The sequence below is a fragment of the Octopus bimaculoides genome, chromosome 23 (assembly GCF_046866305.1).
Source record: "Octopus bimaculoides isolate indiv1 chromosome 23, ASM4686630v1, whole genome shotgun sequence".
Classification (NCBI taxonomy): Eukaryota; Metazoa; Mollusca; class Cephalopoda; order Octopoda; family Octopodidae; genus Octopus; species Octopus bimaculoides.
The window spans coordinates 20,855,324-20,868,818 of record NC_142950.1 but is presented as its reverse complement, the minus strand read 5'-3'; the positions used below and the strand labels follow the sequence as shown (position 1 = coordinate 20,868,818).

The window sequence follows — 13,495 nt, the reverse complement described above, 5'->3', positions numbered from 1 at the left end:
TATATATATATATATATATATATATATATATATAGAGAGAGAGAGAGAGAGAGAGAGAGAGAGAGAGAGAGAGAGAGCAGCGTATGTACACTTTGATCTCTTATATGTAAGTATACATTTTTCTAAATCATGTACAACTCTATTTCTGTCTATCAGCCCTTTCACTCTTATTCGTTCAGTCCACTCTTCGTTCTTTCGTTCCCCCTCTCTCACATTTCCTTGCCTTCTCTTCTTGCTGACTTTCCCTCCACTTTTCACTTCACTGTGTCCCTGTCATTTTTTCTCGCCCCTCATTAATTCTTTTGTCCCGCTGCCTCTACTGCTCTCTCTTCTCTTCCTACGTGACCGGCGTTCAGCCAAGCCTGATCTTTCTTTCTTGGCTGGTCGCTGTGCGCGCAACATCGATATTCCTCCCTGTGCCTATGAAATCTTGTATCCCTGCTGTAAGGCTTTATTTCCACACATGCCAGCTTAATTTAATTCGTTCTTAGCCGAAAGACACCTCTTGTTATGTCCTGTAATTATTTTTATTGCATTTGTGTAACATTGTTTTTTTCCGTCCTTGTTTTTGTATACATTTACTGCTTGCTTCCAAGGAATCTGATGCTCTTAGCTTTGTTTTTCCTTGGGGCTGGCCAGATTGGAGCAATCTCGAGTATAACCAGCCGAAATTGCAAAGATAATCTGGAACTCGACTGAGGAAAGAAAACTCCGAATGACCCGTCCTTGTTTTCCTTGTATTGTCTATCTGGATGTTTTGTTGTCCCTTTCTTGTATCACCTTTTTGCGTTCTTGTCCCATTTTTTATTATATATATATATAGTGGCGTATGTACACTTTGATCCCTTATATATATATATATATATATATATATATATATATATATATATATATATATATATATATATATATATATATATATATATTTGCTATGATAGATCGGTAGCCACTACACATTCTTTATTTTCTCTATTTGTTTCTTTCTGTGTTCCTTTCTGTGGAAGAGCATAGGCTCGAAACGTCAAAGACTTTTTTACTTCCCAACCGTTATACTAATACATCTGTTTGTTGTCTACACCACCTGTCTTCATCTTTTGTTTTTTTTTTGTGAATTCTCGCTATATATATATATATATATATATATATATATATATAGTAAATCCCCAAAAAGAAGAACAACAAACACAAAAAACAACGCGAGTACACGGTACATGTAAAGTATTAGCAGACACTCAGGGAAGGAAAGAAAGATGGTTTAACACTCTTCAGAAACAGAGGCAAGTCCAATAGAAAGGAAAACGGAGGAAGGAAATTGTCAACAATTCACACGTGGTTACATTTTGAAATATATATATATATATATATATATATATATATACATATATATATATATATATATATATATATATATATATATATATATATATATATATATATATATATATATATATATATATATATATATATATATATATATATATATATATATATATATATATACATATATATATATATATATATACATATATATAAAGTGAAAGGGGTACAGTGAACTTCCCATGAGGATTGGAATATCCAACATTTCATATTCAATCCTTCGTTGGGGGCAGAGAAAAAGAGAAGAAAACGAGAAAAAAGTCAGAGTTTACATCCTTTCAGCTTGAAAAACTGGCTACAACTGATAATGGACGCAGAATAACATAGGCTGCTAACGTGAAACAGAAGTTATAGGAGAGAGCATGCAGAAAGGAGAAGGAAAAGGGTGATGGAGAGAAGAGAGTAAATAAGTAAATACGGGGATGTTGCAGAGAGAGAGGGTGGAAGGAAGATTAAAAAGGGTAAAAAAGAATTAAAAGGAGGTGAAAGGATGAAAGAAAAAAAAAATGTTCGTTCATACCTGTTGGGGACATAATGCCAAAATCAAATATGAGACATTGCTCCTTGCATTTCCTTGAGAGGTGGGGTTCTGTGGTGCAAGGCCATGCCACACACTGATAAATCTGCAATAGAATGATTCACAGTATTGAAGTGGGTGGCGACATGTTGGCCTGGCATATGTATCGTTATGCTTCCTATGTGTTCGTGAAAACGATCCCCAAGGCTTCACCCAGTTTCTCCAATGTAACGAGCACCGCAGAGTTTGCATATAATGCAATATATGAGATTCGCCAAAGTGCAACAGAAGTGGTGTGTTGTAGGGATATTGCTTTTTGGGCCCCGTGATGGTGGTAATATTGTTGATGTGGAGACATGTGTAACATCGTCAGTGAGAACATTTAAAGGTTCCTGGTTGTGCAGAACTAGGAGCTGTGAAGCTTCTAACAAGGAAATTTCTAAGACTCCCATCTTTTTTAAAAGACAGGAGAGGTAGTGTGGAAAAGATAGGGGCAGTTGTTGGGTCAGAAAGAAGAATACAAAAGTTGTGGGTGAGTTTGTGCTTAAGAGGGAGGATGGATGGATGGTAGGTGGGAGAGAGTGGAATACGGTTGGTGGAAGTGCATGAAGGTAGTAGGAGAGCTGTGGTGTAGTTGATGGCTTGGGTTTGTTGGAGTGACGGGTCGACAACTGATGGAGGATACCTTTGATTTAGAAAAAAACTATCACATCGTTTTGCAATGGGATTCGAAATCTGAATCAATGCTGCAAGGTTGCTGAAGACAAAGAAATTGAGAGAAAGGTGTGGCAGATTTAATGTGTTTGGTGGGAGAGGAAGAATAGTGGAGGTAGGAGTGGGAGTCAGTAGATTTATAGCAGACAGAGGTGGGTATTATGTATTTTCAGCAGTTGCAAGTATAAGAATAAATATATCTTGAAGAACTGGAAGATTCTGCCTATTCCTGATTAACTTGTTAATATCTTTTCCAGCCTTATAATTTAAAGTCTAAGGAGGATAACTCTTTTATCGTTTTACTTTTTACTTTTTACATTTTAGTTTTTGTGTTTTTGTTTTCTGTTTTTCGTTTTCCATTGTTTTCACGTTTTCTATATGCTACATTCTTTGTTTTTTCGCATTTCTTCCCTTATTCAATTTTTTAGTTCGTTATGACACATGGTTTGTGCCTGATGAATATGTTTGAGATATTTCTCAACACATGAAACTATCCATAGCACTTAAAGACATGTACTGTGTCTGGTAAATAAATAACACACACACACACACACACACACACACACACACACACACAGAATCATACACATGTAGGTTCTGTAATGTTTGATTTGCTCTTTCTTCTTTCACCCCAACTACTTATACCACTCCTGATTACTAACGTTTCATCCAGATGTAAAATTTGTATCGTTTTAATTCTCTGACTGAAGAATTTCCTATAGGAAATTCCTTACATGTCCATCTAACATGTAAAGCTCTAATTCCTGTTAGAAAATGCAACATGTGTAATGGTGAATAAATAATACCAAAAAATTTTGCAACCTCCTGTTTTGTTGTACAATAACTCTGCAAACTATATTTCCAGAATTTTCAACTCTGATATATAACTCACATCAATATAGCAACACACTACTTATACATACTGGATTGTAAGACTGGAATAAGCAGATGAACTTTAAGAGGAAACAGTTGGAGTTTTATCTTATCTACCGACATGATATACTTTATGTGTATATATAATCCCATTATAAACATGACAAATTGAACAAAACAAATACAATAGTCAGTTCTGAAGTGATTCTCAATGATTGGCAGATGGCTGTAAATCGTACTAAAAAATCTTATTGATTATTTTTCCAGTACAAAACACCAATCACAGATGACTAAAAGCATGAAGAAAGGATGAGAACTTCTGCTTACTTTCATAAAAAATATTTATCTATTTTTTATCAATTCCTTATGTCAAAATACAAAAATAAAATAAAATAAAATAAAATAAATGTAAAGGAAAAGAATAAATAAAGAAGCGAAGAAAGAGAAAAGGAAATGATAATCTTTAACATATTTTTAAAAGCTCTTTCCTAATACGCATAACAGAAACAGTGGGATATTTTATTTTTGCCTAGTTTGCTTTTGGTAGTATACATGCTGTCTGCTGTAAGAATAAGAAATGTTAATTTCTCATAGTTATGACAAATTTATATTTAATCGTTCAAAGGCTGTCCTCAGTTCATTGGCTGTTGCTGGATTTGTACTGTAAATCCTCTCTTTTAAGTATTCCCATAATAATAAGTCTAACAGTGTGAGGTCCAGTGAACACAAAGAGTATTCTACTGTACATTTTTGTCTGATTCACCAGATTCTTCTTCAAAAAATAGAGAAGAAAAAATATAATACAAGAAGTATAGATGAAAATTGGAATAATTCCTTAAAAAAATATCAGTGAACAAACTGTAAAAAAGATGAACTTTCGGAGAAAAGTGTCTTCAATAAGAAAATTTAATTCAACACTTGTAATTTTATTCATCCTTATTATGATAGTAATAATGTTTACTAGCAGGAAAAGAAAGTCAATACCAATGTTAAAATCAGAATTTGTAAGGAAAACTTTCATGACACTATCAAATCGCAAAGTTGATTCTTTTAACTGTGCCAAGATTTATGATAACGATTTTCGAACATCACCTGAATTAGAGAAGGAAGCAAAGAAATATCCACATCCTGCACAAGACTTGTTGAAGCTGTCAGCAAACTGCTCAAGGTTTATAACTGAAAGAGGATACTTCATGAACAGTATGACAATAGAAGAGGAATCGTTCCCAATTGCCTATGGAATATTCTTTTATAATCAAGTCACACAAATGGAACAACTTCTAAGAGCAATATACCGTCCACAGAACATATATGTCATCCATCTGGACCAAAAAGCTGCCATTCATGACTACCATGTTGTCAAATCAATTACTGAATGCTTCCCAAATGTGTTTCTAAGCAGTAAAAGATTTAATATAAAGTGGGGTGATTTTAGTCTTGTTGAAGCAGATCTGGTAGTGATGAGAGATTTGTTGCGCTTTTCATCATGGCGTTATTACATTAATCTCTGTGGAATGGACTTCCCTTTAAAAACTAATCTTCAGATAATCAGGTTTCTTCGAGGACTTAATGGCGAAAATATTGTCGACCTTGACTTCAGGTATGAATCAAATTGCTTTTTCTTAATTTACTTTCAATCAAACTTATTTGCTTTCCTACTGTTTAAAATTTATTATTTGAAAATATCTAAATTTCACATTCAATAATTTGATCATTTCTTATTTCTTTTTCTTCACATTTGTGACATTTTAATACATACAACACATACAATATATAATTAATTTGAAGAATGATTTCACTAATAGTGTCGTTTGTTTGCGGTCCACTGCAAGAACACATTCAGACTTTTGACATGTTTTGACATGTTATGCAATCTTTGTAAATAATGTGTTCATTGACAGTGTCATTTATTTCCAGTTTTCCATATAAACAATGTCCAGGCTGTTTGTCATTCAGTAGACTCAGAGATTATTACTTCACTTGGAAATAGGTGGATGGGTTAGTCACAGTTAGGGCATTTGGACATACTCTGCCGAAAAATAGATGATGATGATGATGATGATGATGATGATGATGATGATGATGATGATGCACTAGTAGTAGTAGTAGTAGTAGTAGTAGTAGTAGTAGTAGTAGTAGTAGTAGCAGCGGTAGCAGCAGCAGCAGCAGCAGCAGCAGCAGTAGCAGTAGTAGTAGTAGTAGTAGTAGTAGTAGTAGTAGTAGTAGTAGTAGTAGTAAAATCCCTAGCTGGCAACTAGAAAAGGAAGGCTGTCCTCTCAACCAATCCACTGCTGTAGGTACTGCTGGATGATGGACTCTGGTGATGATGTTATCCATGCTTTCCAGTCCATGGTGCTGGCCTTAGCATGCTTGAGATCAAGACACTGTGACTGCAGGTTTTCCTCAATTTATTTTACCCATGTCTTCTTTGGTGTGCTGCACTGGATTCTCCAGTGCATGGGTTGTATTCATCATCATCAAGTCCACCTTCGACTACATTGACTGGACCACCTCATGAAGATCGTTGGAAATTGAGCAAGTGCCACAGAAGATCATTTTGTTCCTACATTTGACTTATGTCGGTTCAACTAGCCAGGTCCAGATCAGAGATAACCTCTCTGAGGAGTTAGCTGGTGGTCTCCTCCACTCTCCTGTTCAATGTTATCCTTGATGCAATCATATGGCAGGCTTTTGATGGACAAAGGGGTGTACAGTTCAATGATGATAATGTACTTACATACAAAACCAAATTTTCCAGATTTGCAAAAGTGCAGTATGGCAACAAATAAAACTTCAGCACCACATAATTCCTACACATTCTAGCAAATAATGGCTACCCACTGCCATCTTCCACCAAACACCAGGAGACCCGTATAATTTCCACATATCCAAAGAAGGCATATGCTTCTTGAGACTGCCATATTTCAATGATAAAATCACTCCTGCAATCCAATGAGCAATTCGTAGAGATAGAGAGGAATTAAACATTCAGATGATGCACTCCAGTTCTTCCTTGAGGAAATTCCTAACTGTAAATTCGACCTGCAGAGTGCAACATGGCGTGCACACTGGCCAAATGTTCTATCAATAATATTGATATATATTCAAGGGCTTATGTAATGTATAAAAACAAAGCCTAACATCGGCAGTTTGAGGATCAAAAAAGCCCATGTCATTAATAAACTGAAGCCAGCGATTATCAACAAGAGATAAGTTTTATACAAAGCAGATTGATTATCATAATAGTACCATTCTGTGCATGTCATGAAACCCACCTTCTTCCTTTACTTTTCAACAAAAGATGCAAACTCAATATCCATTCTCCATTTTCTCCTGTTGAAGGTGTATCATCCTTGAAATATAGGAATAAAAGATAAACTACAATCTGTTGTTCTGTCAAAACAAATAAAAGTACAAGCCAAATCAAATGGAATCTCAGAATTGCACAATGGATGGAAAAGTAAGGCATTACATAATAAATGCTCCACAAGGGCCACTGATCCTGATGTTGGTACAAGTATGACCCATCAGTGGTTGGCTGCATCTGGACTTAACTCTTTCACATTTCTGATTACTTTGTCAAATGTAATGTTTATTTATTCATATTTTTTAAAATTAATCATGTATTATCTTGTAGCTTCAAGATTTTGAGGATATGATTGTTTATGTTTAGATTAACATTGTTGAGTAGGTGTAAGAAGTTAGATCTGCCCAGCTTCAAATTAAACAAATAGAATATTTGGACTAGATTTGGCTGATTTAAACGCTCATGGGTTAAATCAGAAATAGAGGGCTTCATTATAATAGCTCAGGATCAGTTTCTGCTCACCTGAAACTACCGAGCCAACATTCTTGAAAATAGTGCTGATCCAACCAGCCACTTTTGTCATGCAGCCACCTCATTTCTGAATGCTCTATGTTAGTCTCGAATAGATATATTAATTCCCATTTGCACTGAATCAATGGTACAAGTTTAGACTCCTGTATGGGAAGAACTGGTGGGAACATAAGCCTGCCTAAGTAGTAGAAAATAAAAATACTACATTACTATTCAAACTGATTGAGTTATTCAGGCCAATAAACCTAAATAGACCATTTATGGAACAAACATATTTGCTCATAGATACGTCAACTCCAGCAGACTGCAACACTTCTGGAAAAACATTTGAAAAGTTAAGTAAATATAAGGACCTTCAAATAGAGGTTTCAAAAATGTGGCACTTAAAAATGACAACTGTACTTGTGATCATCAGATTCTTTTGGGGATAATACCAAATGACATGTTTAAACACCAAGTACCAGGACACACTAAAATAACAATAAAAATTTGTTCTCATAGGTAATGCCCACATTCTAAGAGAAACACTGTCAACCTGAAAATACCTGATTCTCTTTAAACTATTTCAAAATTGAAATATAAATATAAATTTAACAGTATCTTACTTCTCAGTGTTTGATCTCCTTCCTCTACAATATTTCATTGCTAATCATAATTAAAATGTCAGACATGAGGTCCCTGGATGAGACTTGGAGCAGCTCATTTAAGACAAAGTAACAACAATGTAAACAACAACAACAACAACCTAGTTTAGTGTAGCTCCAGAAAACAGTATTATAAGGGACAGCTAGGATACTTAGGAAGGTTCTTGGCATTTGAGGTTACTTGTTACAGCCCAATGTTATGAATTTTTTCCAACAGTTTAATCTGTTGCGCATAGATGAAATAATAATGATCCTTTCTACTAAAGGCACAAGGCTTGAAATTTTGTTGGAGGGGACTAGTCAATTACATCAACCCCAGTGTTTCACTGGTACTAATTTATTGACCCTGAAAGGATGAAAGGCAGAATTTGAACTCAGAACATAGCGACAGATGAAATACCGCTAAGCTTTTTGCCCAGCAGGCTAACGATTTTGCCAGCTTACCAACTTTGAATTAATAATAATGATGATGATGATGATGATGATGATGATGATGATGATGATGATGATGATGATGATGATGGACTCTCCCATTGAAGGCAATGTATGAGTATTCAGCTTTTGCCTAACAACCAGCACAGATGATTTGTTTATAGTGATCAAATATTCATGCTGCACATTAGCTCACTCTCTCCAGCAAATCAACACTGTCTGAACAGGTGCATGGTGTGTCAAATGTCAGGTATCAAAATGATTGCAGAGCAACGTGAGAGGAAGTGCTTTGCTTAAGAACACAATGCACTATCCAATCTAGGTATTGAAATCACGATCGCTAGATCATGAGTGCAACACCCTAACCACTAGGCCATGCACCCTAATAATAATGAGAAGAAGAAGAAGAAGAAGAAGAAGAAGAAGAAGAAGAAGAAGAAGAAGAAGAAGAAGAAGAAGAAGAAGAAGAAGAAGAAGAAGAAAAAGAAATGCTTTCTAATTGATGTATCAATACTAGCAGATGACAACATTTCTCTAAAAGAAATGGAGAAACTTTCAAAATACAAAGACCTGGAAATAGAGGTAATTCAAATGTGGAATCTAAAAACAGAAACAATTCCTATCATCGTGGGCACATTAGGTATGATTAAAAAATATTCAGACAAATACATAACAAAAACACCAGGACTTACAAATATATATAACATACAGAAAATTGCACTACTGGGTACTGCACACATCCTATGTAAAACACTTTCAATACAGTAACCATAAGAGCATCACAGCAAACCACAGCACATACCCAAGGCACACAGAGCTGCGCTCGGTAGTGAAGTGAAAGCATGCTATAAAAATAAAACTACTGAATAATAATAATAACAAAAACAACAACAAGAACAACAACAACAACAGCAACAGCAACAACAACAACAACAACAACAACAACAACAACAACAATATCCTGATCAAGAACAGCCAGCAAGAGAGAAGAGACCCTACTCTGCATGGAATTACATGGAAAGTTCCACTGTGAAACCAACAAATTAAAAGACCAGGAAGCATCATGGAGGTGGCTTAATAAAGGTGACCTAAGAAAGAATGCTGAAAGCCTAATCATCGCTGCCCAGGACCAGGCATTGAATACCAACTCAGTGAAAAATAATATATACCACATAAGTGCAAAAGACCTCTGCAGAATGTGTGGGAAGAGGGTCAAAAGTGTGACTCACATTGTTAGTTCTTGTGAAAGTCTTGCACAGACATGACAAGGTAGCCCAAAACCTCCACTGGCTACTGTGCCATAGATATAGATATGAGGTAACGAGTGCTTGGTACCAACATGCACCAGAAAAGGTAATGGACGAAAAGGGGAAGGCAAAAATCCTCTGGGACTTTGACTTCCAGACAGACAAGATATTAGAGCACCAAAGGCCAGATATAATAACCTTTAGGAGGGACAAACAAGAGTGCCTAATAATTGACATGACAGTGCCAGGAGATCAACATATCATTATGAAAGAAAGAGAAAAGGTTGATAAATATGGAGACCTGAGAATTGAGATCACTAATATGTGGCAGCTACGAGAGTCAGACATAAAGGTTATCCCTATTGTCATCGGAGCATTGGGTTCAATACCACCCAATCTGAAAAAAACATCTGAAAACTTTAGAAATACTCTACAATCTAGGTGTATTGTAAAAGTTGGCATTACTTGGATCTGCACGCATATTGTGTAGAATACTGTCTATCTGAGATCCTTGTTGTGACATGACAAACAGTACAAACCCCCCAGTAGACACAATATCTGCAATCAAACAACCTCACGATATGTATAATGTGCGGCGTCTATAATAATAATAACAATAATAATAGTAACCTAGTAAAGTACTAGAAAGTAAGAAATATAAGATATTGTGGGACCTTAACATTCAAACTGATAGAGTGATAGAAGCTGATTTAGTAGTAGTAGATAAAGAGAACAGAAAGTGCCAGATAATTTACAGTCCCAAATGATGAAAAAATCAATACAAAAGGTATAGAAAAAATAGCAAAGTACCAGGACCTAGCCATTGAATTACAGAGACTATGGAAAGTGCAGGTAAAATGTATTCCAGTAGTTATAGGTGAATTAGGAACTATCCCTAAAGATTTGAACTGATGGATAGAGGAAACAGGCATACCACCCAGTTTAGTACAGCTGCAGAAAACAGTGTTATTAGAGACAGTTTGGATACTTAGGAGGGTTCTTGGCATCTAAGGCAACTTGTTGTAGCCCGATGTTAGGATTCTTTTCTTTTCCAATAGTCTAATCTGTTGTATGTATGGACTTGACAGAGCAAAAAAGTGGTATGAACATAAACCTGAAGGCATCATTGAAAATGATAATGCAAAGATCCTATGGGATTTTATGATTCAGTGCGACCATGAGATAGAGAAAAGGAAACCAGACATAGTCTTAATTGAGAAAGAAAGCAAATGATGCTGGATCATAGGTATAGCATGCCCAGCTGACAACAAGGTATGTGATAAGAAAGAAAGAAAAGTCGATAGATATAGCAGGTTAGCTTGGGAGGTTAAGCAGTTGTGGTCGCTGAAAAAGGTAGTAGTACCAATAATTGTCAGAACCCTGGGAACAGTGAGTAAAAATCTTGAGAAGTACATAGAATAAATATGTTATTTAGGTTATTTTTCTTCCATATTTTATATGTATGTGTTGTTGAGTTTTCGTTCTTTAGGTAGAGCACTGCTGTAAAGTAAGCGTGTAGGATCGAAATGTGTTCCTCATGTGTCCATTTATGCCGTTTTGGTTTTATTTGCAGGACATAAAGAACAACGTCCAGCCCTTTATTTTGACAGTCATCATTTTCGTAGGGTACCAGTCCGTTCATTTCTGTTGTCAGATTGTTTTGCATGTGCAGCTCTTCGTACTTTTTGCGTAACAAGTTTAAAGTACGCACTTCCCAGTTGTTATTCTTGGGTGGAATAATACTGGCATTATTTAATCTATTTGTAATTTTTTTGTACATGGTGTTTGGGGCCGGAGATGGTCTGGTGTTGATGTACTAAGCGTGTTTACATGTGCTGTGCGAGCAGTGGAGATGATATCCAGTTAAAATACATCATTTTATTTGGAAAAATAGAAATAAATTTCAATGAGTATTACTTACTCGGATATAGTCCAACCCTTTGTCAGCTATTTTTGGCTCCATGCGATGTCTTTATTTCCGATGTTTTGGGATAAATTTCGGAGCAGTGATTTATCGTTCTCACATGTTAAATATCCCCAGTGTACTCATTAAACATCCCCATGTACCATACCTGGCCTGTTCCCAGAAGCAAATGTCTAACCCTAAGTATACTTACCACCTCTTCACTCGTAAATATATTACAAAGGAAAAACAAATTAATATGTTTGTAGCATACATAGGGTAACAGGGAATGCCTGATACTGGTTAAGTACAACGGTACACATCTGCCTTTGGGATGACCCAATTTGGATTTTCTGTGGAGGTTTAATCCTTTAGCTGATGTAAAATGCTCACAAGGCTGCAGGGGCTTATTATTATAATGGGCATGGTTTGTGCAGAGCCAGTGCTACTCTTTCATGCTTCAAACTTATTTTGTTCTGGTATAGCAAGTATCATGAGCCCAGTAGGTTATCAAATTGCAGGAGTTACCTTCTCTCAGATGAACAACTAAAGAGCTGAAGGGTCTCATCTGCTTTGGATCTTTTGGGACCCTGTGAATGACCTTCAAGAGACCAACACTAATATGAAAAAAACAGCCATTGAGGGTTCTTGGAACACACATGTTTCCTTCCTGACAGGTGAGTATGTTACCATTTACACAATAGATTGACTGTTAAAATGTATTCTCTTCTGTCTTAAATTTGGTTTTTAAATTTACTTTTCTGCAGAAGTTGGATACATAGATGGAGGAGAGCATTAAAACAGAAACCGGTACCACACAATATCACTTTAGCTAAAGGGTCACATTACGTTGCAGTAACTCGAGACTTTATAAACTATACAGTCAATAACCAAATTGCTCAGGAATTAATAAATTGGCTAAGAAACACAACTATTCCAGATGAATCTGTATACCCCACCATTTTTTATAATACACATATTGGATCACCACATCCTTATAATAGTAAGTTCAATTTTTAAACTGTATTTGTTATGGTGAAATGGGCAGTGCTAAGTGTTTGCTGTATATGGACTGTGTTCTGAGTTCAAATCTCACGGAAGTCAACTTTGCCTTTTATCCCTGTGAGTTTGATAAAATCAACTAGCAATCAAATAGTGTTCTTAATTTGATCGATGTACCCTTCCTTTAAAATGCATAACTTTATGTCAATGAAAGGATTTCAATAAAAACTACATATAGTAGTAATTCAACTTAGGACCCAACTACTAAAAGTAAGTGAGTGAGTGAGAGGAAATGTTGGAGTAGTGGACAGAATGCTTTGCAGCATTTGTTCCAGCTCTCTGCATTACAAATTCAAATTCTGCTGCAGTCAGCTTTGCCTTTCATTCTTTAGGGATTGATAAATAATCCAGTAGTAGTTGAGTATTAGGTTCTTTCATTTTTTTCTCTTTCTTTCTCTCTGGAAGAATTTGGTTGTGGTTATGCATCTTAATCCTTAAGGATTATAATGTTGATTTCTCTTAGTTTTACTTTGAAATCCCTAAAACGATATCTAAATTTCTGTGTTTACTCTCTGTTTTTGGCCTTCTACAGATAACTTGTTGAAATGCAGGTAAGTTTATCTATTTAGTGGTTCAGCAAAAGAGACCAATAGAATAAGAACCAGGTTTGAAAAAAAAAAAAAAAAAAAACCACTGGGATCCATTCATTTGACTAAACATTCTTCAAGGTATGGCAAGGGTCTAATTACTGAAATAAGTGAAAGGTAAAAGGTGTCTGAATTAGGAATTTTAAATGAAAACTTTGTTCTTCAATTCTTTGGCCAAATTTTCTCTAAATACTCCAAAGAATGATTTTATTCATATTTTAGCATAAATATATTTAGTGGATAGCTGCTGCAATAAATGGCCAATCTATTCCTTTATAGCTAGGCACATGTATGGTTAAAA

General features: G+C 35.5%; 1 protein-coding gene across 5 annotated transcripts in view; it reads left to right on the top strand.

Annotated features, from left to right (window-relative positions):
• LOC106883007 (beta-1,3-galactosyl-O-glycosyl-glycoprotein beta-1,6-N-acetylglucosaminyltransferase 3) overlaps positions 1-13,495 on the top strand; it is a 63,110-nt gene that overhangs the window by 33,879 nt on the left and 15,736 nt on the right. For all 5 annotated transcript variants that reach the window (XR_016238141.1, XM_052975981.2, XM_089340690.1 and 2 more), the window contains exons 2-3: positions 3,474-5,081; positions 12,313-12,548. Coding sequence is in view for 4 of the 5 variants with exons in the window: in XM_052975981.2 (XP_052831941.1) it covers positions 4,351-5,081; positions 12,313-12,548 (967 nt within the window). In the remaining variant the exon portion in view is untranslated. The remainder of the gene's footprint in view (positions 1-3,473; positions 5,082-12,312; positions 12,549-13,495) is intronic.